Below are 24,465 nucleotides of genomic sequence, written 5' to 3'. Positions count from 1 at the left end.
CATTTTTTCTGGTTCTTTTACAATTTTTTTAGGCTTAGGCCTCAAACCAACGAGCAGTCAATGGGAAATTATGAAATGCAACACAATCATTGATTTTTAGTCTCTTTTGTGTGTGCGTTTTTAATGTTTCTGGCATTTTTATCAATACTGCCATGTTCCTTTCATAAATTTTCCTCTCCTTTCATAAGTTTTACCAAACTTTTGCCAATTTCCCCATCATGAGTGACTAATTACACTCATGACAGTCTTGATGGTTTACTTAATGGGTTATTCTCATGTTATGACAGTGGTAGGAAAATAAACATGTTTCCGATTGACTTGCTCTTTCCATCTGCTTCTGCTGCTATGAAAGCTTTTGTTTCACATAGTTTACGGCTAGTTTCCAAAGAAACATACCACCAGGGCTTGGACAAGTATGCGCAATAACTGCATTTCAGGCTGAAGAGTTAAAGGGAACCAGTCAGGCTGTACAACAAATCCGATTTGTGGAAAGCATGGTATACAGAAGGAAAAACTGAACAGAATGATATAGATAGGTTCATAGGGAAAAGATTCGGCAAAACTTTTTTATTAATTGAAATCCCTGATGTTTTTATACATACGAGTCGAGTGGTCGGTCCTATTAGTGACCGATAGCTATCTCTGCATACACAGCCATACAGGGAAGACTGTAAGTGAATAGGAACACCCACTGGTCTCATGTACTGTATATAAACACCAGTGAATGATTAAAATGAATCAAAGAATATAATACAAGTTTTAATCCCTTCACGACATGCTCCATACATGTACCGCGCATGTCGTGTCTCCCCCTTTGGTGCGGGCTCCGGGGCTGAGCCAGCACCTTTCTGGGCACATGACAGCTGATCTGTACAAAAAAGAATCAGATCGGTAAATGGCGTAACAAGAAAAAAAATCTAAACACCAGAATTAAGTCCTTTTGGTCTCTGCAACATTGCAATAAAATGCAATAACAGGCGATCAAAAGATCGTATCTACCCTAATTTGGTATCAATAAAAACATCAGCTCGGCGTGCACAAAACAAGCTCTCACCCGGCCCCAGATCCCGAAAAATAGAGACACTATGGGTCTCGGAAAATGGCGCCAATTTTTATTTATTTATTTATTTATTTATTTTTTAACAAATTTGGGATTTTTTTTTCACCACTCAAATAAAAAAGAACCTATACATGTTTGGTACCTCAAACTCATAATCAACTGGGGAATCATAATGGCAGGTTAGTTTTAGCATTTAGTGAACATGGTAAAAAAAAAAAACAATTGTGGAATTGCCCTTTTTTTTTTTTACAATTTCACTGCACTTGGAATTTTTTCCCCCGTTTTCCAGTACATAATATGGTAAAACCAATGGTGTTGTTCAAAAGTACAACTCGATCCGCAAAAAACAAGCCCTCACATGGCTAGATTTACGGAAAAATAAAAAGGTTATGGCTCTGGGAAGAAGGGGACCAAAAAATGATAGCGCAAAAACGGAAAAGGGCTGCAGCATGAACTTTTCCCATGAAAAAAAATGTACATTAATCTGATCAGCTCCTCCTGCCTGCAAATCAGATATCATTTTGAACAGGACAGGTTCCTTTTAACACAAGACATCCCAATTACCTCTTTGCAGCCCAACCATTTCTATACTTAGCTGCTTACTTTCCCCTCCCTGTCAGCTTCTGACCTGGAGCTGATGTTATCAGTCCTACAAAAATCCTAAGCCCCCAGCCATCACATGTCACCTCTTCCAGAGTAGGGTAAGCTGTGGCTTCCGAATAAGCACATTGGAAGACTTGAGTGCATTGAAGTAGCATGTTAAAGTCAGCCAAAGGATACTGACCAGGACTATCCCTCAAGGATGAGTACATGTACTTTTTATGTATTAGGTTTTCAAATCACTAATATGTTTGTGTGAGTGGGTTTTCTACACAGCACATCACTTGCTAAATAAAATCCACCTATCCTGCTCCCCAGAAGAGGCCACCCATTCCACCTCCAGAACAAGCCACCCATTCCACCTCCACCACACAGAAGACGCCACCTATCACACCCCTAGTGCACACAACAGGGTATTTATATCGCCCCAGCATATAAATAATAACAAAGATTTAAATTAAGTTATCTCTTGCTTTAACTACTTGTCTTCAAGTCTATATGGCAGGACTGATTTGGCACAGATACTAGGACGTAGAACGGACCTTGTGCAGGTTCTCTGCAATGACATAGACCGCCAATGCTGACCCCAACCAACTGCCCACACACAATATCCATGAGAAGATCAGGACACACACATGCTGTAGTCTCTTCCTGAAGTCATGATTATGCCGATTTGGTCTCCGCTCACTGAGTAACTCCTGAAAGCAACAGAATAGAATCACAGATTTAAAAACAACATGATTATAAATGACTAAAGGTGCATTTACACTTCAAGATAAGAATGCTCATTCAAGGTTCTCGGCAGCGCAACCTCCTGTGTAAACAGGGCTCGGCCTCCTAAGAACTGCTACTAAAGGATCTATCACAGATTGCTCAGTGCACATTGGTTACAGTGGTCTGCCTGTATAAACAGGGTGTTAAATAACCGCCGATCGGTTAAAGGGAGTCAGTCACCCCCAAAATGCATTTTAAATGAGCTATACAGTGTTGTAGGGGACTTAGCCCCTATGACTACTGAACTTGTTACAGCGCCTGAAAAAATAGTTTTAAAACATATGCAAATGAGGAGGCTTTGGAGCACCGTTGGCGTGGCCAAGAGATTGGTGCACCATTACACCTCCTCATTTGCATATTAGAGGCCTTTTTCCTCTTTTGATTGACAATGCTCACTTCCCACAGCGAGCAGTCTAAATGCGTGCTCGCCGACAGGGTTAGCTATTCATACTCGCTCATCACTATTCGTGTGCTTTTAAAAGTTGATCTATAATCTCATTTTCCTGAAATCTGCACGATACCGTCACCACTATGCAGAATGTAACAAATTGAGGACATGGACTCATTGATATAGGAGGTCCGACTTCACCTTCAACTGCATGTGAATATTCTGCTTCTGTCGTTGCACAGAATGGATTCTGTTCACTTTAAAGTCCCAGGAGCTGAATACTTTTAGAGCCAAAACTCCAGTGAAAAATCCTACTCTGAAATTTTCACCAAATGAACAAGACATCCTGCATATAAGAAAAGAAATTGGATTAGTATTAAATAGTCAAAACTTGTGAAAATATTAAAGGTGTTGTCCAGTACTTTATATTACCCCCCCAATGTATCCCCCCGGGGCCCCTAAGGATTTTTGTAATTACCTTACGTTGCAGATAATGCCTGTGAGCGGCGCTATCACTGGCCGCTCACAGGCATCACGTGACCCCCGGCTGCAGTCGGCTCTGACATCCGCTGATGTCACACTAAGCGTTGGCAGCAGCCGGGGGTCTTTTTCTTCCTGGTTCCACGGTGGATGCCAGGATGTGGGCTCTCCTCATTCATTGGGAAAGCACACGGTGCATGACGGGTGTGACGCGCGCGGGGGGGGGGGGGGGTAGCCCCGCCCACAACCCAGCAGCCACCGCGGGGACCCCAGCGCTGAGTCACGCCTCACTTGTCGTGACGTCAGTGGGGGGTCACATGATACCTGTGAGCGGCGCTCACAGGGAGAAAAATCAACATAAGGTAATTACAAAAAGTCTTAGGGGCCCCGGGGGAATACATTGGGGGGGGGGGGGTAATATAAAGTACTGGACAACTTCTTTAAATTAATTTGTCAGTAGATACACCATGTTCATACCTATACACCAATATAATACATGTACTCAAGAAACCAAATCCGATAGTGAAAAGATAAGCCAGAGGTATGTGATACGGAAGCCAGGCCTGGTCTTTGGGACATTCTGAAGTATTGGACTTTGAGGAACAGCCATCATTTAGGGTATAATTACTGTAATAACCATAATACATGATCGTATCCGTAAAATAACCCTAAAAACAAGAGAAAAGTGTTTAAAGAAGAAGATAAATCAACTCTTTGGGTCGTTTTCTATTCATGACTATGAAAGAACTTGTTGCAAACCACTTAAAAATAATCATACTGGTCTCTGAAGATGTCTGACTGGCTCCCAAACTCAACTGTATTTTGGCTATCCCAGGACATCGACCATGACCACACTTTAATCACCTAGTCGAGGTGAATGGAGTATAGGAGTCCAAAGGATTGCAGTAATATATTAGAGACCCCGTACACACTCACCGCTCCTGTCAGGAGCTCCAGACTAGTAAATGTTCGTGGGTTTGGTGACCCATGTGGATGGACAGCCTGTGGAGTGACAATTAACAAGAGACATAAGAGGCTCATGAAGATGTTAAACCCCAAAAGAGTTTTCAGGAAAACAAAATATGAGAGAACGCTGGATCCAAATCTTCCCCCAATCTGCTTCAGAGCCACATGCCAGGGTCGCAGAGTACACAGAGCTGACAGCAACATGAGCCAGAATCTATGTATAGTCTGTGCAAGGAGAAGAAAAAAAAACATTAAATACATAATTTAAGTGAATATATATTGAAAAATATATAGATAAATTATGGCAATTCTCATGTGTCTCACCAGGCTGATATTATCTGATACAGAGCTGCAGCAAGGGTTAATATTTCTCCCCTTCCAAATTCCTCCACCATCCAATGTCAAGTATCTGTAACAGGCAAGAACTGACAGTAGTGAAGCACTAAAGAATGGAGAGCTCCCTAATTAAAAGGCTTGGAGTTAGGATTGGCAAGTATCGTAATAGTCTTTCCCCTGCAGCAATAAGAAGGCTAATGGATTTTTTATGCAATTACACGTTCCAATTTTTATCACCACACCTCAGTGGAAAAAATTTTTTGGCTTTAGCCAACGGCCTTTCTCAGTGGTTCTGGACTGCAAGCAGTACTTTCTCTCTCTACTACTTGTCTAGAATGGCACTATAGGGTGAATCTCCAAAATACTCTCACAGAAGCCAATTCAGTTCAGGAGACGCGAGTATGTATAATATTCCATGCCTTGGAATTGGTTGTGTATATACTATACGTTCACTGAGTTTCGCAATAACTGGCCTAGTAACAAAAGCAGCCATGGCCTCATTCATCAATTGTCAGTCAATTACGTAATTGACTTGACGATTGGATGCAGCGGAGTGCTGGTTCGTGACAAATTGTTGTCAGCGGGGGGATATCTGCGAAATCCCCTGTCTGTTCACACATATATTATATATACACACACAAAACACACTCTCCGGTACCTTCACTGCCTAAGCTCTGTATCAACGCAAGAAAACTAGCTGTTACCACAAATCGTTTATACAGGTCGATTGGACACCCATTACAGGTAGCAGATGGCTTTAGGAATGCGGTTTATAGAGCAAGAGGAACAAAGCTATTACATTTTATATATTTAATCCAAAAAGTAGGCAGTTTTTTATAAAAATATACAAAGATGTTACAAAAGGGGACAAAAAATACAGTATATACACAATTACATAAAATAAACAAGGGATTACAAAAGAAAATTACTAAACCTGTGGTCGCAGGAATGGCTCTGATCTTTGTAGAAGGGCGCTCTCCTTTGAAAATGGTACAGAACTACAGCGAACTGTATCATCAAAGAATGACCATGATTATAATTCAGAATCTGTATTTATTAAATAACAGTCGCTCCCACACACCTCCCTTTGGTGAGTTCATTTGGGGGCTGGTCAATGTGATGTGGCTAGGTAACAAAAATTATGAGATCCCCAATTTTCAGGATATCTGCCCACCTGGATGTTCCAGGCGGAAAATATTAATGCCATACTTCCAATCATGATTTTAACTTTTCATAGATAGGAAACATTGTCTGTATATCTGTCCGATATTAATTTGGGACTGATGCGCAGGCTGCCCTGCCCAGTAATGTAAGTAAATGTGTTATGTTCATCAAAACGCTGAAAATATGTCTCCCTTGACTGTACGACTTATGCCTGTCACAAAAAAAAACAATATTCATAACATGACTTTGGTGCCAGAGCGTCAGATGTAATTACTTTGAAGACCAGAAGAGTTAAGTTCGGAGGTGATAAACTTGTCCCCTCCCAACCTCAGATATGGACTTCATGTCTGCTCTCCATGGGATAACTCACTTCAATTACCTGTTCACAGCAAAAAGGTCCTAGAAGAATAGGGGTCATGTGGAGTGTTTTTTGAGTGCTAGCTCTTTTCTTCAATTCATGATGAAGCCATGCTTCAATCCTTAACCCCTTCAGGACCCAGCCTATTTTGACCCTAAAGACCTTGGCATTTTTGTCAATTCTGATCAGTGTCCTTTTACGAGGTCAAAACTCTGGAACACTTCAACGGATCCTAGCGATTCTGAGACTGTTTTTTCGTGACATATTGGGCTTCATGTTAGTATTAAATTTAGGTGAATAATATTTGCGTTTACTTGTGAAAAAATCAAAAATTTGGCAAAAATTTTGAAAATTTCGCAATTTTCAAATTTTGAATTTTTATTCTGCTAAACCAGAGCGTTATGTGACACAAAATAGTTAATAAATAACATTTCCCCAAGCACATCAGCACAATTTTGGAAAAAAAAAAATTTGGGGGGTAGGAAGTTTGAAGGGTTCAAAGTTCATCAGCAGTTTTTCTTTTTTCCAGCAAAATTTACAAAACCATTTTTTTAGTGACCACATCACATTTGAAGTCCCTTTGAGGGGTGTACATGACAGAAAACACCCGAAAGTGACACCTTTCCAAAAACTGCACCCCTCAAGCTACTCAAAACTACATTCAAGAAGATTATTAACCCTTCAGGTGCATCACAGGAACTAAAGCAACGTGGAAGGAAAAAATGAACATTTTAATTTTTTCTAACAAAAATTTTCTTTTAACCTCAATTCTTTCATTTTCACATGGGCAACAGGATAAAATGGATCCTAAAATTTGTTGGGAAATTTCTCCTGAGTACATCGATACTTCATATGTGATCATAAACAACTGTTTGGGCGCATGGCAGGGCTCAGAAGGGAAGGAGCGCAATTTGACTTTTGGAGCTAATTTTCCATTCAAAAAGTGAAATGGCGCTCCTTCCCTTCTGAGCCCTGCCGTGCACCCAAACAGTGGTTTATGATCACATATGAAGTATCGATGTACTCAGGAGAAATTTCCCAACAAATTTTAGGATCCATTTTATCCTGTTACCCATGTGAAAATTAAAAAATTTAGGCTAAAAGAAAATTTTTGTGAAAAAAAAGTACTTTTTCATTTTCACAGATCAATTTGTGAAGCACCTGGGGGTTTAAAGTGCTGACTATGCATCTAGATAAGTTCCCTGGGGGGGTCTTGTTTCCAAAATGGGGTCACTTGTGGGGGAGCTCCAATGTTGAGGCACACAGGGGCTCTCCAAACGCAACATGGTGTCCGCTAACAATTTGAGCCGATTTTCCATTCAATTTGTTAGCGGACACCATGTCGCGTTTGGAGACCCCCTGTGTGCCTAAACATTGGAGCTCCCCCACAAGTGACCCCATTTTGGAAACTAGACCCCCCAGGGAACTTATCTAGATGGGTGGTGAGCATTGTGAACCACCAGGAGCTTCACAAATTGATTCGGAAAAATGAAAAAAAAAAATTTACAGAAAAATTTTCTTTTTTCATTTTTACGAAGGAGACAGAATTGATGTTGGATGTTAAAAAAGAAAAATAGATAAAAAAAAAACATCTTGTATCATCAAAATCACCATGTGTAATTGTAGATTGTAGCTTGTTTTATTTTTAATTTTTTTTTTTTCATATATTTTCATTTTTAGTTTTTATTTTATTTCTTGCTGCATAGAACTACTCTACTAACCCTGACCTGGATATAATTAATTGTAAGGCTTAAATACCAGGTGTGGATGTCTTTCACTATGGACCTTTGAGAAAGCCTGGTTAGGTGAAACAGGTCACTTTATGTGCAACTGTAGTTTTATTTGATGAATTGGTTTTAATTATACATCCTGTAAGTATAACATTAAAGTGAGAGAAACTAACTTTTAATAAGGATTTATGCTGTACATTTATTTCTGTCCTCCCCATGTCCAGTATCGTCCCCCTATAATCTACGCACAGTTATAGAAATAAAAATTGCAACAGCGTTTGGAGAATTGTTGGATTTATAACTTTGAGAACTCGCCTCTTCTGAATTTAAATGGCTTCAGTAGGAGTAGTAGGGAGACAAACGTGCATCCACCCTATGGTGCCATTCTTAACTAGGAGGAGAGGAAGCATCACTTGCAGTCCAGAACAGCAACAAAACACACTCGGCTGAAGCACTGCTTTTGACAAGAAGTGGTGAGAATATTTGGAAAGTGGAATTACATAAAAAAAAAAACACATTAGACTACTTATTTCTGTGCTGTATAGACTTACTAACTGGACTGATTGATATACTTGCCAGAACTAACTCGAAGCCTACTATTATAGTGTTACTAAATTTGTCTATCACTGCAGTTTGGGGGGGTAGTGGGGGCTTGTTTGCGATCCCTCACCTCAGCTCTCGCTTTACACGAAGGCTCAGTGGGAAGTTCTTAAGCAGTCGGATCCGTTGTGCTCCCGATGTTTTCTGCAGTTCTGATACCAGCAATATTTGATGTTCTGGTAAAAAGATTTTTAAGGTCATAAATTTGGGCAGCACGGTAGTTCAGTGGGTAGCACCTTTGCTTTGCAGCGCTGGGGTCCTAGGTTCAAATCCCACCAAGGACAACATCTGTAAGGAGTTTGTATGTTCTCCCTGTGTTTGTGTGAGTTTTCTCCTGGTTCTCCGGTTTCCTCCCACACTCCAAAGACATACAGATAGGGAATGTAGATTATGAGCCCCAATGGGGACAGTGATGATTATCTCTAATGCGCGGCGGAATATGATGGCGAGATATAAGCAAGTGTTGGCACTCACGTTCCTGTGAGGTTGTTAAGTCACACAAGCCTTGCGCCCAATCAGCACCGGCTTCACTCTCCCAGCCTTCGAACGTAATAAACATTAACAGGAAATTGCTACTGCCCTCCGATTTCCTCTTGATGTTTGATTTGTCCGAATGCGGGAACAGTGACGCCAGAGGTGATTGCGTGCAGGGCTCGTGTGACGTAACAACCTCACGTGAGCCCCGGGAACACGAGCTGCTGGAACAGCGTGAGCACGGGAGGCGAGTATAGGTGTTTTTATTTAAAAGGGGCCACACATTAGAAATGAGAAGGGGTTGTCCAAGTAGTAGACGACCCCTTTAACACAAGGTTTTCCTTAATACTTTGTTTTCTCCTATTGATCCAGAAGAGGGCAAAAAAAATCCCTATTCAATAATCCAATCTGTCAAATAACAATCGCTTGGAAAATAGTTAATTACTTGACCAATCTAAAAGTCCTTAGCACAGAAAAGGCCTATTGTAATCACAATTTAACCTGGTTAATTTTTTCAAAGTACCATGGTTAATGAGAATAATATACTGAGCATGTGTGAGGAGCCAAAGAGATTTCCCAACATATACATTGTGTTATGCCTGGTCCAGGTCTGTGTTACTCTTTCTTCAGCCGAATCCTTACCTTCTTCGGCTTCTGCAGATGCATCCCTTTGCCTTATGCTGGGTCTCGCGCATCGCTCCATAGTGTACAGAGATGGACGCTTCTTGGACTGTCGTTTTCTCACAGTGCGGTTATAATACTCTGACAGCATACCCCCTCTACAGCGCCCTTTACAACAATATTGAGTGAGGAAAAGAGAAAAAAAACAACATTTAATATTGTGCACATTTAAAGGCATGTTACAGGCAAAACATATGAAAAATAATTAAGCAGCGCCTCCAAGATCTACCTAAATTATCAAGTCAGCATTTCATGTGTAAAGGACATATTGACATTCATGCTATAGCAACTCCATTTTGTCTGCTTGCTTTAAAATCATGTTATTATACTCCTTGCATAACATGCATTCTTTCCTTCTTTTCTCATGCTTCCCAAGTATCTTTCCCACACTAACCTTTTCTCACAAGAACATTCTGTGAGACACCCTGCTCCCGTTATCTGACTAGTCTGAGCCGGGATGGGTAACCTTGGAAATTTCCATCATGCGCTGAACTAACGATGATATATGACCATATGTGTGTTTCCGTAATAATTGTACTAACATTGGTTCAAGCCTGTAGTACTCTAGTACGGCTGTAAATGATTGGCTATTGATAAACTCAAAACAATATAAAATGCTAAGTAGAAAAAAACGGGATTAGAGATTCTCTGAATCCTCCCATACAGAGCATTGCCTCCGTTTGGTTTTCTGTGGATTGCGCAATCAACATAATAATTTGACACTCACTTGGTCAACCGTGAAGGGACGTTGGTGCCCTCCCTCAACACATGCGTTATTGATAAACCATGCTTCTAATAGCTGGTGATAAAGAAGTCTAACTAGATTATTCCCACAGCTCTACTAATTAGTGGTTGTCACATTGAACAATGAGTCAACGCTGCAGCCACTGATTGACTGCAGCCATCACGTTTGTGTGACCAGAATCTCATGCATTGGAGCATTCATTGCTCACTTTGCTGAAGCTAATTTTAAGACTTATAGCCAGGTGGCCTCTGAGAATGGAGCAGCCATCTCAGTTCTACGGTCCAAACAAGTACGTATGTATCAAACCATGAACACTCTGCAGCAGTCTTGTACTCCCTATGAACTGATCACAGCCCACAAAGGCCCAGATTCATTAAAGTGTTTATGCCAGAAAACTGGCATAAAAGACTTGGGGAGATGAAAAAAAAAAAAATGAAAAAGTTTTTGAGCAATGCGAAAATTTGGCTACTTTTCACACCAGTCTTGGGCAGCTGTGTCAAAAATGGGTGGAGCTGGAAAGGGATAGGCGTGGCTACACTTGCCCATCTAAAGTGGAAGCATTTCTTAAGCAAGTGTTATTCCAGTCCCTGACTGAAGTAACATTTCCGGCAAGATGCGTGCCAATGATAAGATGCACCGAACTCCTTCAGTGGCATGAATTCAGCCCATCTTATTCCTGCATGCCCCTTATGAAGATTTGTGGTTCAAAAGCAAGTCTTAATTAATCAGGACCTTTATCTTTTTTCAGGCTACCTACCAATAAAGTGAGTTATCCAACTATATGGGGCCATTCTATATATTGTGATCCCTGTCCATTCCCTAATCTATCCATCCATCTCAGGCACATGCACAGCATTTTATTCACTACCTGACATATTACGATGTATTTCAAAATAAAGGAAGCGCGAAGGAAAAAGAGTATAATGATTAATTAATGAGTTTAATGATTATGCTTAAAACCCCAGAGCTAGCATCTAACTACTGAGCAACCATGTTCCTTCAGTCTCATCTTCGCACCACTTTTTAGTGAAGGTCATGTCTGCTTGGCTGTTAATAGACTTCGGCCCCGATTCATCAACACTAGTAGTTTGCATGCCAGTCTTAATGAATAGGGCCAAGGTGTTTCATTCTCTAGGAGACTTTTCCTTAAAGGGAATGTGTCACCCCCTGGGAGATATCAGACCTCCAAGCAAACCCCTCCTATCTGTTTACTATTCCCCTAAATCACGCCTCTGTGCTAAATTACCATATTCTCCCGTCCCCTGCACATCACAGGGCTCTGTGACAGGCCCTGTGACGTGCCCTGCTCTGCCTCGCCTCCCCTCCCCCGCATGAGCAAAGCGCCGCTCCCATGGAGCGCGCTTTGTTTCCCTCCGGCCCCATTTGGCTGCGTACGGCGCCACAGCCTTGTATTGCGCAAGCGACAGTGAGTCACTGAGACTTCCACTCGGCTGGCAGTACGCAGCCAAAAGGGGCCGGAGGGAAACAAAGCGCATGCTGGGGAGGGGAGGCAGAGCTGGGCACGTCACAGGGCCTGTCACAGAGCCCTGTGAGGTGCAGGGGACAGGGGAATATGGTAATTTAGCACAGAGGCGGCGATTTAGGGGAATAGTAAGCAGATAGGAGGGGTTTGCTTGGCGTCCCCCGGACGCCAAGACTGCAAAGAAATCTGGTTTTATAAAGTCTGTTTTCCAATCAGACCTCTGCTATGGGCCATACAGATAAGTATAGATTTACTTTTCTATCACCTGTATGCCCATAGTGGAGGTCTGATATCGCCCAGGGGGTGACATATTCCCTTTAAGGGGAACCTATCAGGTCCCCCATGCCCTCCAATCCAGCAGCAGTCAGCTGTGTGTGATTAAACTCCCTGTCTAACCATCCCGGTATGCCAAGAGTGTGCAAAGCAGTCATCAAAGCAAAAGGTGGCTACTTTGAAGAACCTAGAATATAAGACATATTTTCAGTTGTTTCACACTTTTTTGTTAAGTATATAATTCCACATGTGTTAATTCATAGTTTTGATGCCTTCAGTGTGAATGTACAATTTTCAAAGTCATGAAAATACAGAAAAATCTTTAAATGAGAAGGTGTGTCCAAACTTTTGGTCTGTACTGTATATTTGAAAGCATTTATTTAACTGAATTGTAATGTCTCCATTTCCTATGCTAACGAGGCCTCATCGTCAACTCATGCAAATCTGCGCACGCATGCCGCTCATTCCAGCAGCGTCACTGCGTCTCTGTAGCCAATTGTATGCTTCCCGGCTTCAGAGGTGTGCACTGCGCATAACCAGAAGACATCTTCTAAACTTCCAAACATTATATGTTAAGTGGGCATTAAAAAGCATTGTTCTAGGAGAACAATATTGACTGTGGTATTGTGACTGTCAAAGGGTCCTCAACTCCTCATTACTTTCTACAGGGACAAAACGAGGGCACTGTTTTCTAGGGCACTTGCTCAGGGTTTTAATATTTTCTAGAGGAAATTTTACTATATAGAGAGCAAAAAAGGAGGCATTTGACTTTATAAGGGGAAGAGTAGTAGGCATTATTATGTGAGGAGTAATGTGTGCCACACAGGTCCAGTAACAGTGACAAATACTGCAAAGACTCAGCATTAGGGTGACAGTAGGATGAGGAGTTTGTGCAGGTTGGGAATAGATGGAGACGGTGCTGTAAATGTGAGCAGTCAAATGTATCTTTGTTGTAAAAGTCGTGGCTGGAGAAGTGTTTATGATAGTCTGGGCAAGACGGAAAAGATAGCAAATTAAATACTCCATCAGAAAGATCATCATCTGTAAGGCTATTATTCTATGCAAAAGGTTTTTTTCCTATTAGATGTTAATTGTATACTTGATTAAAACCTGTAATTGAGTAAGGTTATTTTTTTCTCTCATCTTCCCCCGGCGCCTTGGCTGAAAAATAATTTTCCCATGGCTACAGGACATGCCTTGCACCAGTCTGCGTAAGCCCAGCAATTTGGTGGTCGGCTCAACCAAACGACATGAACTTCTGTGAGTAATGACACACTTCACTGATTTCGGCCAGTAGCGTCCAGCCAGCGCTGCAGTAGCGCATGCCTCCCTAGTAAATTTGCCACTTTTTTCAGTGGGTGTGCAATAGCGTGAGAAATGTACTCCCCAATGGAGTACATTTCTGCTGTAATTTACATCACTTTTGAGGTGTAAATTGCACTTGACCATGTTCACTTGCATCTAAGCTTTGCCTGCTTCTCAAAAATCGCAAAGTTTGTGTCTTTGAGTTTTGATGCCAAATACAGCCATATTATCATTGTCATATTAGCGTTAACTGTTGTTGCACATGAATAAGGTTGTGCAATGTGTAAAGAGAATAAGGAAGATCACAAATAAATCATCATATGACTTCCAGCTGCAGGTTTACAATATGTAAGCTTGTTGTCAAAGTACTCGACAATATGAGAATATCACTCCTTTTGGTATCTGTTGATTTATGTGTTATTTGGTAATTTTGATTTATTTGCTATTTTGATTTATTGTCTGCATAAGTCCCCTCTAAAATGTAAAGTGCTGCAGAATATGTTGGTGCTATAGAAATACATAATAATAATAAATAATAATATTATGGAAAGAGTTTTCTCAGCAAAACAATATGAGTGTTTGGCCAAGTGTTCGTTCTGAGTGTGTGGTTAATTACGGAGTGTCAAGTAGGAAGGTAGTGAGGCCTCCGAATACTGCTGCCTCCAGTGTGGATTTTGGGGAAAGGCCATTTAGCTTATGTGAAGCTGCTGGGTTTGTAACTGAGGTTTATAGAAGTCTATAGCTAGCATAGAGAGCAAGTCAGAGCCTGGGAAGACACGGGAGCTTGCTGCAATAAGCTTGGCCTACACAAAACTGTACCACTGGACTTTTCTCTTGGTATAGGTGATGGAATCTGTTTAGTTACAGCTTAGATGGGCAGATATTTATTTTATTTGTATAAATTTTGTGATTAACCCTATCCCAGCACATGCACATCATAAAGCGGAAGTACTTTTCTCAAATTAAAGTACACGTACATAATGATGATCAGGCAGCACATCAGCTATATCCTACTAGATGGTGGCCCGATTCTAACGCATCGGGTATTCTAGAATATGTATGCGGCCGACCGGGCGCGACTAATCAGCGAAGCACTGTTAAAATGGGTTGTGCACTACCTTAAATTAACCCCCCAGTGTATCCCCCCAGGGCCCCTAATGAATTTTGTAATTACGTCATGTTGTCAATACTGCTTGTGACAACATCGCTGACCACGCACAGCCAGCACGTAATTCCCCCGGCTCTTGCTTCCGCTTACATCACAACTATTTGCGGCTAGAGCCAGGGGTCTCCTGTTCTGCGTACCACGGTGAATGATGGGCTGTGGGCGGGGTTATCCCCCCATCGTGTCACACCCAGCATCCACCGCGCGCTCTGTCAATGAATGCGCGTGCGGTGGATGCTGGGTGTGATGGGATGGGGGATAACCCCGCCCACAGCCCATCACTCACCGTGGAACGCGAAACAGGAGACCCCTTGACTGCAGCTGCAAATAGTCTGTTCAGCGCGCTGTGACTGGCAGAACGTGTTCAGTAAATGTGACAGAAGTACGTCACACTGTGACTGACAGAACGTGTTCACTGAACGTGACAGAAGTACATCACACACTGTGACTGACAAAACATGTTCAGTACGTCATGGGCAGTTGGTGAGTAACATAACCACATGGGCGGAGTCAGCCCTGCTATCTCCCGACGGTGGCGTACTTATTTTAAATCCGGCGCCAATTGGCCGGAGAGCATGTTTAAATTTGGCGCCAATACCGCTGATTGGTCACGGCCGGCGGCGAACCATGTTAGTGAGGACCGAGGAGCGGCGCTGCCTGTGCGGGTACTTCTGCTGCGAGCAGCCGGGAGATGACCGGCTAGCACCGATCATCTCCTGGCTGCGTCGCCGCTGATCTCCCGACGGTGGCCTGCGTGTTTCAAATCCAGCGCCAATTCGCAGCCGGGCTGCGCCAGTCGCTGATCAGCTGCGACCAGAGAAGCGGTGTTTTAAATTTCGCACCAATATCGCTGATTGGTGGCGGCCAGGCGGGTGCGACCAATCAGCGAACCGTGTTAGTGAGGACCGGGGAACGGCACTGCCTGTGCGGTACTTCATCTCCCAGCTGCATCGCCACTGACCTTCGTGCAGCAGATGAGCCGCTAACGGCCGCCATCTTGTTCTAAAATCCCGCGTCGCTGATTGGCCGCGGCCGGACCAATCAGCAACGCGGGATTTCCTGGACGGACAGACAGACGGGATAAGCCGATTATAAAGTAGATGTGTTCGGTTTGGCTTTAATGGCCAGAATTGAAGATGGTTTTGATCCCAGCTGTTTATAATCTCTTAGTTGCTATGATTAAGAGTACTACACAGGGGCGTAACGATCATGGTCGCAGAGGATGAGATCACAACTGAGTTCATGCGGGAGGGTGCATAAATTTCACATGGATGTGTGTCCTCAGACACACATTTAGTTGAGATGTATTGCACGGCAGTGACGTCATTCCGAAGTCAGTTGCAGGCTACAATAGAGGAAGCTGCGCGGCGTGGGAGTGGAGGAAGGCAAGAATAATGGTTTATTCCTTTTTATAATGTGTTGGAGAAGAATGGAGGGGCTCAGGATCGAGGTCATTACATAAGGATGGTATACCAAGAAGGGGCCCAGGATAGGGAGCATTATTACTGGAATGGGCCCAGGATGGGGGAGATTATTATAAAAAAGGAGCCATAATGGGGGGCCATTAGTCCATTAGAGGTGAACACGAATGTGTTTATAGGATGTAGAACGCTACAAGGCCAATACATCTGACCAACATACAGGTGGGTGGCCCAGGTCTAAATTTTGCACCACGGCCCATTAAACTCTAGTTATGCCCCTTGTTAGAACCCTCCTGTTTGTTTTTTCTATCTTGTGTTTTGCGGTCACGTGACCATCTGCCTTTATATTCCAGCTCCGCCCTTCTGGCTGTGCTGGACTCCAGTGTTTGTCTGTTTTTCTAGCCTGGTGCTTCGGTGCCTTTCTCTGTCAAGTTCGCTTGGTCCCCTGGGACCTCTAGTACATTTTGTCAGTTTGTCTTTGTGTTCTGCAACAACTTCTGTTTAGGAGGTGTCCCATTTTTGTCCCAGTCCTTAGTTCTTTTAGGGACCCCTCCCTTAATTCTATAGGTCTTCGTTCAGACTAGCCGAGGACGAAGGCAGGTCTGTTCACTAGGAACAGGCAGCCTGCTACATCGTAGGGATTCAGCTTAGTCTTACTGTAAGGACAGCTTTCCCCTATCTTTCCTTAGTTCATGTTGCAGATCATAACACCACTGGTACCATGACATCTAAGCATCAGAGAAGGGAAGGGGGCTCCAGCTTTATGACTGCCTTTGTGACCTACTTACAGGTTGTTCACAGTTGACATAGGCTTCCTTAGTTGGCAGATTCAGATGTCTAATAGGCCATTTGTGAAACTGACATGTGTAATACACTAGTAATGCAATGATTACGTATTGTTGTGTATTATAATAAAGGTCTGATTACACCCACTGACTGACGGCACTAAAGGTCTGCAAACAGCCGCTTCTTTGTTGATCAGTGGTTGTTTAACTGCTAGAAGAACAGGCAGACTGTGCTTCAGAAACACACTGAACAATGGGTAATAGATAATTCAGTGGGTAAAGGCCTGTTTACACAGGAAGACACACTGAAGAACAATGGTCTTTTTTAAGCAAACCAAAAGATCATTTTACTCAATTCTGCTCATTTGTCAGGTGAAAGGCAGCCTATTTTTACTATACAGTTATTGTGAAATGAGCGTTCCTAGGAGCACTCATTCATGAGAATCATATAGAATAAATGCCCCTTAAGATTATATGAAATCATGAGCTCATCCTTCCAAAGAAAAAAAAAAGGTAAACACCCTCAGAATATGTCTCTGTAAATACAAGTGGTGTTTTTACTGTGTATTAGATATAAAATTGATACATATGTTTTACATCACCTTAATACAGACCAAGATAACATTTATACCAAAAACGAACAGTGTAAAAACTAAACAGAAAACACAGAATTGCTGTTTCAATTCTCACCCTAAAAAAATTACTATTAGGGGCCATTTAACAACTTAAATGGACTTGACCTCCCCACCCCATCAAATTAACCAATCCTATTTCCCAATGATAACTATGTCATCTGTAACTATCAATTGCACTTACTAAAATATAAATGAGCCTTATACCCGATGTTTGCTAAAAGTTTAAACTCTGTGACATAGATAATGAAATTAAATATTCTTGGCCTAGCTCTGGCTGTCAGTTAAGTATTGAGAGAGTAATTTTAAAACTCAAAACTGCCAAAGCAGTAAAGCCCCCGTCTCACATAGCGAGATCGCTAGCGAGATCGCTGCTGTGTCACGGTTTTGGTGACGCAACAGCGACCTCACCAGCGATGTCGCTATGTGTGACACTTTGCAACGATCAGGCCCCTGCTGTGAGGTCGCTGATCGCTGCACAGTGTCCTGGACCATTTTTTGGTCGTTGCTCTCCCGCTGGTCAGCACACATCGCTGTGTGTGACCAGCGGGAGCAGCGATCAGGCTGGTAACCATGATAAACATCGGGTTACTAGGGGCACACGCGCACTTAGTAACCCGCTGTTTATCATGGTTACGAGCCTGCTAAAGTGAGCGGTAACCTCCCGCTCACTGTAGCAGAGTGGTAACCATGATAAACAACGGGTTACTAGGTGCGCGTGTGCCCCTAGTAACCCGATGTTTACCATAGTTACCAGCCTGCTCCTGCTTCAGCAGGCTGGTAACCAGGAGCAGGACATCGTGGAAAGATTCTTCCCACAATGTCGCTGCTCCCCTGATCGTTGGTGAGCCTGCCTGTTTGACAGCTCACCAGCGACCACATAGCGACGCAGCAACGATCCCTGACAGGTCGTATCGTTGTCGGGATCGTTGCAACATCGCTAAGAGTGACGGGGCCTTAATTGTAAACTGGAATCTAGGTATCATGATCCCAACTTAGCTCTGACACCTAAAGAATAATCAAGTATAATAATAGATACATTAACAATAAGAACATGGAAGAGTCCAGGAGCCATTTGGTGAGCTGCATATCCTGCTACATGTTCACAGACTTGCCAGTGGAAAAGCCAAACTTCACATGCCAGAAATGCAAGCTTGTGTCCCTGTTGGAGGAAAAGTTGCGAAATCTAGAAGAGAGGTTAACTACCTTGAAAATCATTAAGGAAGGTGAAGAGTTCTTAGACAGAGCAGAATTATCTCTTCATGATTCAGAAAGAAGAAATTCGAACTGCACCTGATGAAACAGAGGAATGGAAGCATGTGACCCACAGAAGCAGGAGGATCGAGAGGCAGTCAGCACCCATACTGCTCAGGAACCAGTACCAGGCTCTCACGCAGGAGAACCATGAAGAAATACAGCAAAATAAGACTTTGCCAGCAATGAATAACCTTGTAAGCCCTCAGAATCCTCCTGGATGGAGAAAGAAGAATGTTGTGAAGAAAAAACGGAGAGTGGTGGTCATGGGGGATTCCCTGTTAAGAGGAACAGAGGCCGCTATCTGCAGACCAGACATAACCTCAAGAGAAATGTGCTGTCTTCCAGGAGCAAAAATTAAAGATGTGTCTGACAGGATAACAAGACTTTTCAGACCTACAGATCACTACCCATTCCTGCTAATACATGTGGGGACAAATGACACCGCAAGAAAGGACCTGGAAACCATCTGCAGTGACTTTGAAGACTTAGGCAAGAAAGTGAAAGAATTGGGAGCGCAGGTGGTCTTCTCATCCATCCTCCCAGTGGATGGCCATGGAACAATGAGGTGGAATAAGATTCTACAGGTGAACAACTGGCTACGTCGATGGTGCCGTCAACAAGGATTTGGATTTCTGGATCACGGAATGAATTACCTATACGATGGACTACTTGCTAGAGATGGGGTGCACCTTACGAAGACTGGAAAACATGTATTTGGAAGTCGCCTTGCTACACTCATCAGAAGAGCTTTAAACTAGAACAATGTGGGAAGGGAAGCAAAAGGCCAGAAAAAGCCATACAGCTGACAAATACTATTGAGATCTCTGCTACTGGAAGCGGAAAAGAAGAACAAAGACAAAACAATTTAAATAATAAAAATATGGGAGGAAGAGAAACCAATCACAAACTAAAATGTTTTTATACAAATGCACAAAGCATGGGCAACAAACAAGGAGAATTGGAACTACTAATGCAGGAAAAGGAATATGATGTCATTGGAATCACTGAAACTTGGTGGGACGATACACATGATTGGAATAAAAGGCTAAAAGGATACAACTTATTTGCAAGAAACAGACTTGATAAACGAGGAGGAGGTGTTGCATTGTATGTTAGAAAAGCGTATATCTGCACAGAGATTGAAGCTTCAGAGACTGGGAGTTCTGTGGAAACTGTTTGGGTAAGAATACAAGGAGAGAACAACGGAAAGGACACCATTATAGGCATTTACTACAGGCCACCTGGGCAAGCTGAAGATATGGATGAACTCTTTATGTATCAAATGACCAAGTTCTCCAAAAAATATGACGTAGTGGTCATGGGAGATTTCAACTATCCAGACATTTGTTGGGAATCTCTCTCGAGTAAAACTAACAGGTCAAGCAAATTCTTATCCTCTCTTGCTGACAACTTTATCTTCCAAAAGGTAGGGGAGAAAACAAGGGGATCTGCTACTTTGGATCTAATCCTTATAAACAGGGAGGAAATGGTTGAGGAGGTAAAGGTGGCTGGGACCCTAGGAGGCAGCGATCATGCTATGATAGAATTTTGGATAACTAGAGGAGGAAGACATGTGAAGACTCAAACTTCAAGGTTAGATTTTAGAAAGGCAGATTTTAAGAGACTCAGAAAGAGAATAGGAGGGATCCAATGGCTGGATGTCCTTAAGGACAAAAATGTCCAGGAAGGATGGGAAATTTTTAAAAATGAGATTCTCAAAGCACAATCATTAACAATCCCGAAAAGTAGGAAGAATGGGAAGCATTTAAGGAAACCAGGATGGATGAACACAGAACTTAAACACATGCTAAAAAGAAAGAAAGAAATGTTTATTAAATGGAAAGAGGGAGGCATATCTAAAGAAGATTATAATGCAGTCTGCAGATCCTGCAGGGCACGTATTAGGTTAGCTAAAGCTGACAATGAATTAAGGCTTGCAAGAGATGTCAAAAGCAATAAAAAAGGATTTTGGGGGTATGTCAAAAGTAAAAGAAAAGTCAAAGATGCTATAGGATTTTTACAGGATGAAAATGGAGAAATGGTAAGAGAGGATGTTGAGAAGGCCGAACTTTTTAATTCCTATTTTGCATCTGTTTTCTCTCAGAAAGAAAATGTAACATCAACTGATCTTCACTGTCCTTTTAAAGGAATAGAGGAATCCAAGTTATCTGTAAACAGAAAGATTGTGAGGGAATATTTAGCTAACATAAATGAGTTCAAGTCTCCAGGTCCAGATGAATTACACCCCAGAGTACTGAAGGAGATCGTAGAAGAAATTTTAGAACCACTCTCCATAATTTTTGAAAATTCTTGGAGAACAGGAGAAGTCCCAGAAGACTGGAGAAGAGCAAATGTTGTTCCCATCTTCAAAAAGGGGAAGAAGGTGGACCCAGGGAACTATAGGCCGGTGAGTCTGACTTCTATACCAGGAAAGATCTTTGAACAAATTATTAAACAACATGTATGTAAGTACATGGATAAGAATGAAGTGATTAACCAGAGTCAGCATGGATTTGTAACTAACAAGTCATGTCAGACTAACTTAATTTCCTTCTATGACAGAATCACTGACTGGGTGGATCAGGGAAATGCTGTAGATATAGTATATCTTGACTTCAGCAAAGCATTTGACAAAGTATCTCACACCATCCTTATTGAAAAAATGACCAAGTATAAAATGGACCAGGCAACTGTTAGGTGGATTCATAACTGGCTTAGTGATCGGACTCAAAGGGTGGTTGTAAATGGCTTTACATCCAGCTGGATGAATGTCTCAAGTGGGGTACCACAGGGCTCCGTCCTGGGACCTGTATTGTTCAACATCTTTATCAATGATTTAGATGAAGGAATTGAGGGTAAACTGATTACATTTGCTGATGACACAAAGCTAGGAGGGATAGCTAATACTAGAGAAGAGAGAGAGAGGATTCAAAAAGACCTAAATAAACTGGAGCAGTGGGCAGCAACCAACAGAATGGTTTTTAACAGGGAAAAATGCAAAGTACTACATCTGGGCAATAAAAATGAAAAAAGCATATACAGAATGGGAGGAATAGAGCTAAGCAACAGTACATGTGAAAAAGACTTAGGTATACTAATAGATCATAGACTGAACATGAGTCAACAGTGTGATGCAGCAGCAAAAAAGGCAAATACAATTCTGGGATGTATTAACAGAAGCATACAGTCTAGATCACGTGAAGTCATTATCGGTCTTTACTCCTCTTTGGTCAGACCTCATCTGGAATACTGTGTACAGTTTTGGGCACCACATTTTAAAAAAGACATAGACAAACTGGAGCAAGTTCAGAGAAGAGCGACCAGAATGGTGACTGGTCTGCAAACCATGTCCTATGAGGAACGGTTGCAGGATTTGGGAATGTTTAGCTTGCAAAAAAGAAGACTGAGAGGAGACTTAATAGCTGTCTACAAATATGTCAAGGGCTGTCACATTGTAGAAGGATCATCTTTATTCTCATTTGCACAAGGAAAGACTAGAAGCAATGGGATGAAACTAAATGGGAGGAGACACAGATTAGATATTAGAAAAAACTTTTTGACAGGGTGATTAATGAGTGGAACAGGCTGCCACGAGAGGTGGTGAGTTCCCCTTCAATGGACGTCTTCAAACAGAGGCTGGACAGACATCTGTCTGAGATGATCTAGTGAATCCTGCTTTGAGCAGAGGGTTGGACCAGATGACCCAGGAGGTCCCTTCCAACTCTACCATTCTATGATTCTATGATTCTAAGTTGTTTGTAAGTGCCACAAACCAAGGCCAGACCTACAGTGGCGCCATCCGGGTATTGCAGGTAGGAAAAACAGTGCAATAATATATATTGCAGCTCAATGGAACTGACAGTGTGAGGACAGGCAACCTTTCCTTTGATCATTCCACAAATATCACAAACCACTAGCTACAAAACCAATCCAGCTACAGTGGCATCACTTGGGTACCACAATTAAACAAAATAAAAAAAACAGTGTAACAAATGGTTTTAAAATGACCTTTTTTTTGCAAATACCATCAGACCAATAGTTTAAAAATCAATCTAGCTGTTATTACAATTAGCAAAGAAACAATGTAATAAAATTGTTAAATAAAAAAACAAAGATTTTTTTTGCAAATACCCCCAGACCACTTAGCATAAAAACCTAAAGTGCTATTGTTGCATCCATCGCCTGGGTGTTATAAAGAGAAAACCTATTTTAAAAAAATAGTTATAAATAGCTGAAACATTTTTTTTTACTAAATGCACAAGGTGGAGTCTTTGCGAACAGCGGCTCAAAACTTAAACCATCAAAATTGCAAAATTAGATATGCCCATGTGTACAGATATGTGCAGCGATAGCCTCTACCACCAGCCACCAAAACCACCAACCAGCTTTTGGAAATTATCAGCCAACACTCCCCGGGGTCCGCCCCGTAAAGGAGATACCGTTCTGGATGGTTAATCAATCCATGGTTAAAGAGGTTGTCCGTTCCAAATCAATAAGTCTGCAGTTACTCGGTGTTGAGTGAGGCTGCGCCCCAGCTAGGGACGCAGCCGTCCAATGAGTGTGGCTGACTAGAGGACGCAGCCTCGCTCAATATTTATTGATTCCTTGTAAAATAATAATGACGGCAAACCATAGATAATCCAGAAAAATAAACAACGCGTTTTAGCGTTAAGCCTTAATCTTGGTTTAGTCCGGTACTGGTTAGCTAAATACACATATACGGTGCCTCAGTGGATAGCACTGCGGCTTTGCAACGCTGAGGTCCTGGGTTCAAATCCCACCAAGGACAACATCTGCAAGAAGTTTGTATGTTCTCCCTGTGTTTGCGTGGGTTTCCTCCGGTTTCCTCCCACATTCCAAAGACATACTGTAGGTAATCTAGATTGTGAGCCCCACTGGGGACTGTGCCAATAATGTCTGTAAAGCGCTGTGGAATTAATGGCACTATAAAAGAGAGTAAAATAAATAAATAAATATACCAAGGTGAAGGTTAAAAACTGAGGAGGCATGAATTGATGAAGCAAACTATGTATATTGTGAAATGAGATCCGGTGTTATGTTGAGGCTCGACCGAGTTCTCATTTGCAATTTGAAAATCCAATGTGATTCTCTGTTCAGAATTCTCCTTTTAAAATTTCCCTCTAATTGGTTTGTATACTTTTTCAGTACCTTCAAATTTCAGTGTTGACACATCCCCTTTATGAACAAGGGAAAAGTGCTTGGAAACCTCAGATACCGTACAGACCAAAAGTTTGGACACACCTCATTTAAAGATTTTTCTGTATTTTCATGACTGAAAATTGTACATTCACACTGAAAGCATCAACACTATGAATTAACACATGTGGAATTATATACTTAACAAAAAAGTGTGAAACTACTGAAAATATGTCTTATATTCTAGGTTCTTCAAAGTAGCCACCTTTTACTTTGATGACTGCTTTGCACACTCTTGGCATTCTCTTGATGAGCTTCAAGAGGTAGTCACCGGAAATGGTTTTCACTTCACAGGTGTGCCCTGTCAGGTATAATAAGTGGGATTTCTTGCCTTATAAATGGGGTTGTGACCATCAGTTGTGTTGTGCAGAAGTCAGGTGGATACACAGCTGATAGTCCTACTGAATAGACTGTTAGCTGCTTTCTGACGTATGACCTAATCGTACATCTTGGTGACCTGGGCCTATTGGACCAATGACGTACTATTCGGTCATATGGCAATCGCGCCCGCACACAAGCAGTGCGGGGCGATTGCTGCCGGGTGTCAGCTGATTGTCACAGCTGACACCCG

The 24,465-nt window shown here is 42.1% G+C and overlaps 1 protein-coding gene across 3 annotated transcripts in view; it reads right to left on the bottom strand.

Annotated features, from left to right (window-relative positions):
- TMC6 (transmembrane channel like 6) overlaps positions 1–24,465 on the bottom strand; it is a 113,137-nt gene that overhangs the window by 32,974 nt on the left and 55,698 nt on the right. For 2 of the 3 annotated variants that reach the window (XM_073684183.1, XM_073684184.1), the window contains exons 5-11: positions 9,573–9,719; positions 8,527–8,632; positions 4,593–4,677; positions 4,239–4,493; positions 3,780–3,970; positions 3,024–3,168; positions 2,203–2,358 (exon numbers count right to left, since the gene is read on the bottom strand). In XM_073684183.1, coding sequence (XP_073540284.1) covers positions 2,203–2,358; positions 3,024–3,168; positions 3,780–3,970; positions 4,239–4,493; positions 4,593–4,677; positions 8,527–8,632; positions 9,573–9,719 — 1,085 coding nt within the window. The remainder of the gene's footprint in view (positions 1–2,202; positions 2,359–3,023; positions 3,169–3,779; positions 3,971–4,238; positions 4,494–4,592; positions 4,678–8,526; positions 8,633–9,572; positions 9,720–24,465) is intronic. The other variant, XM_073684186.1, reaches the window with a different exon arrangement.

Source organism: Phyllobates terribilis, unplaced genomic scaffold (assembly GCF_046119375.1).
Source record: "Phyllobates terribilis strain yellow unplaced genomic scaffold, ASM4611937v1 Scaffold_5__5_contigs__length_657084704, whole genome shotgun sequence".
NCBI classification, from domain to species: Eukaryota; Metazoa; Chordata; class Amphibia; order Anura; family Dendrobatidae; genus Phyllobates; species Phyllobates terribilis.
This window is presented reverse-complemented; position numbering and strand designations above follow the sequence as displayed.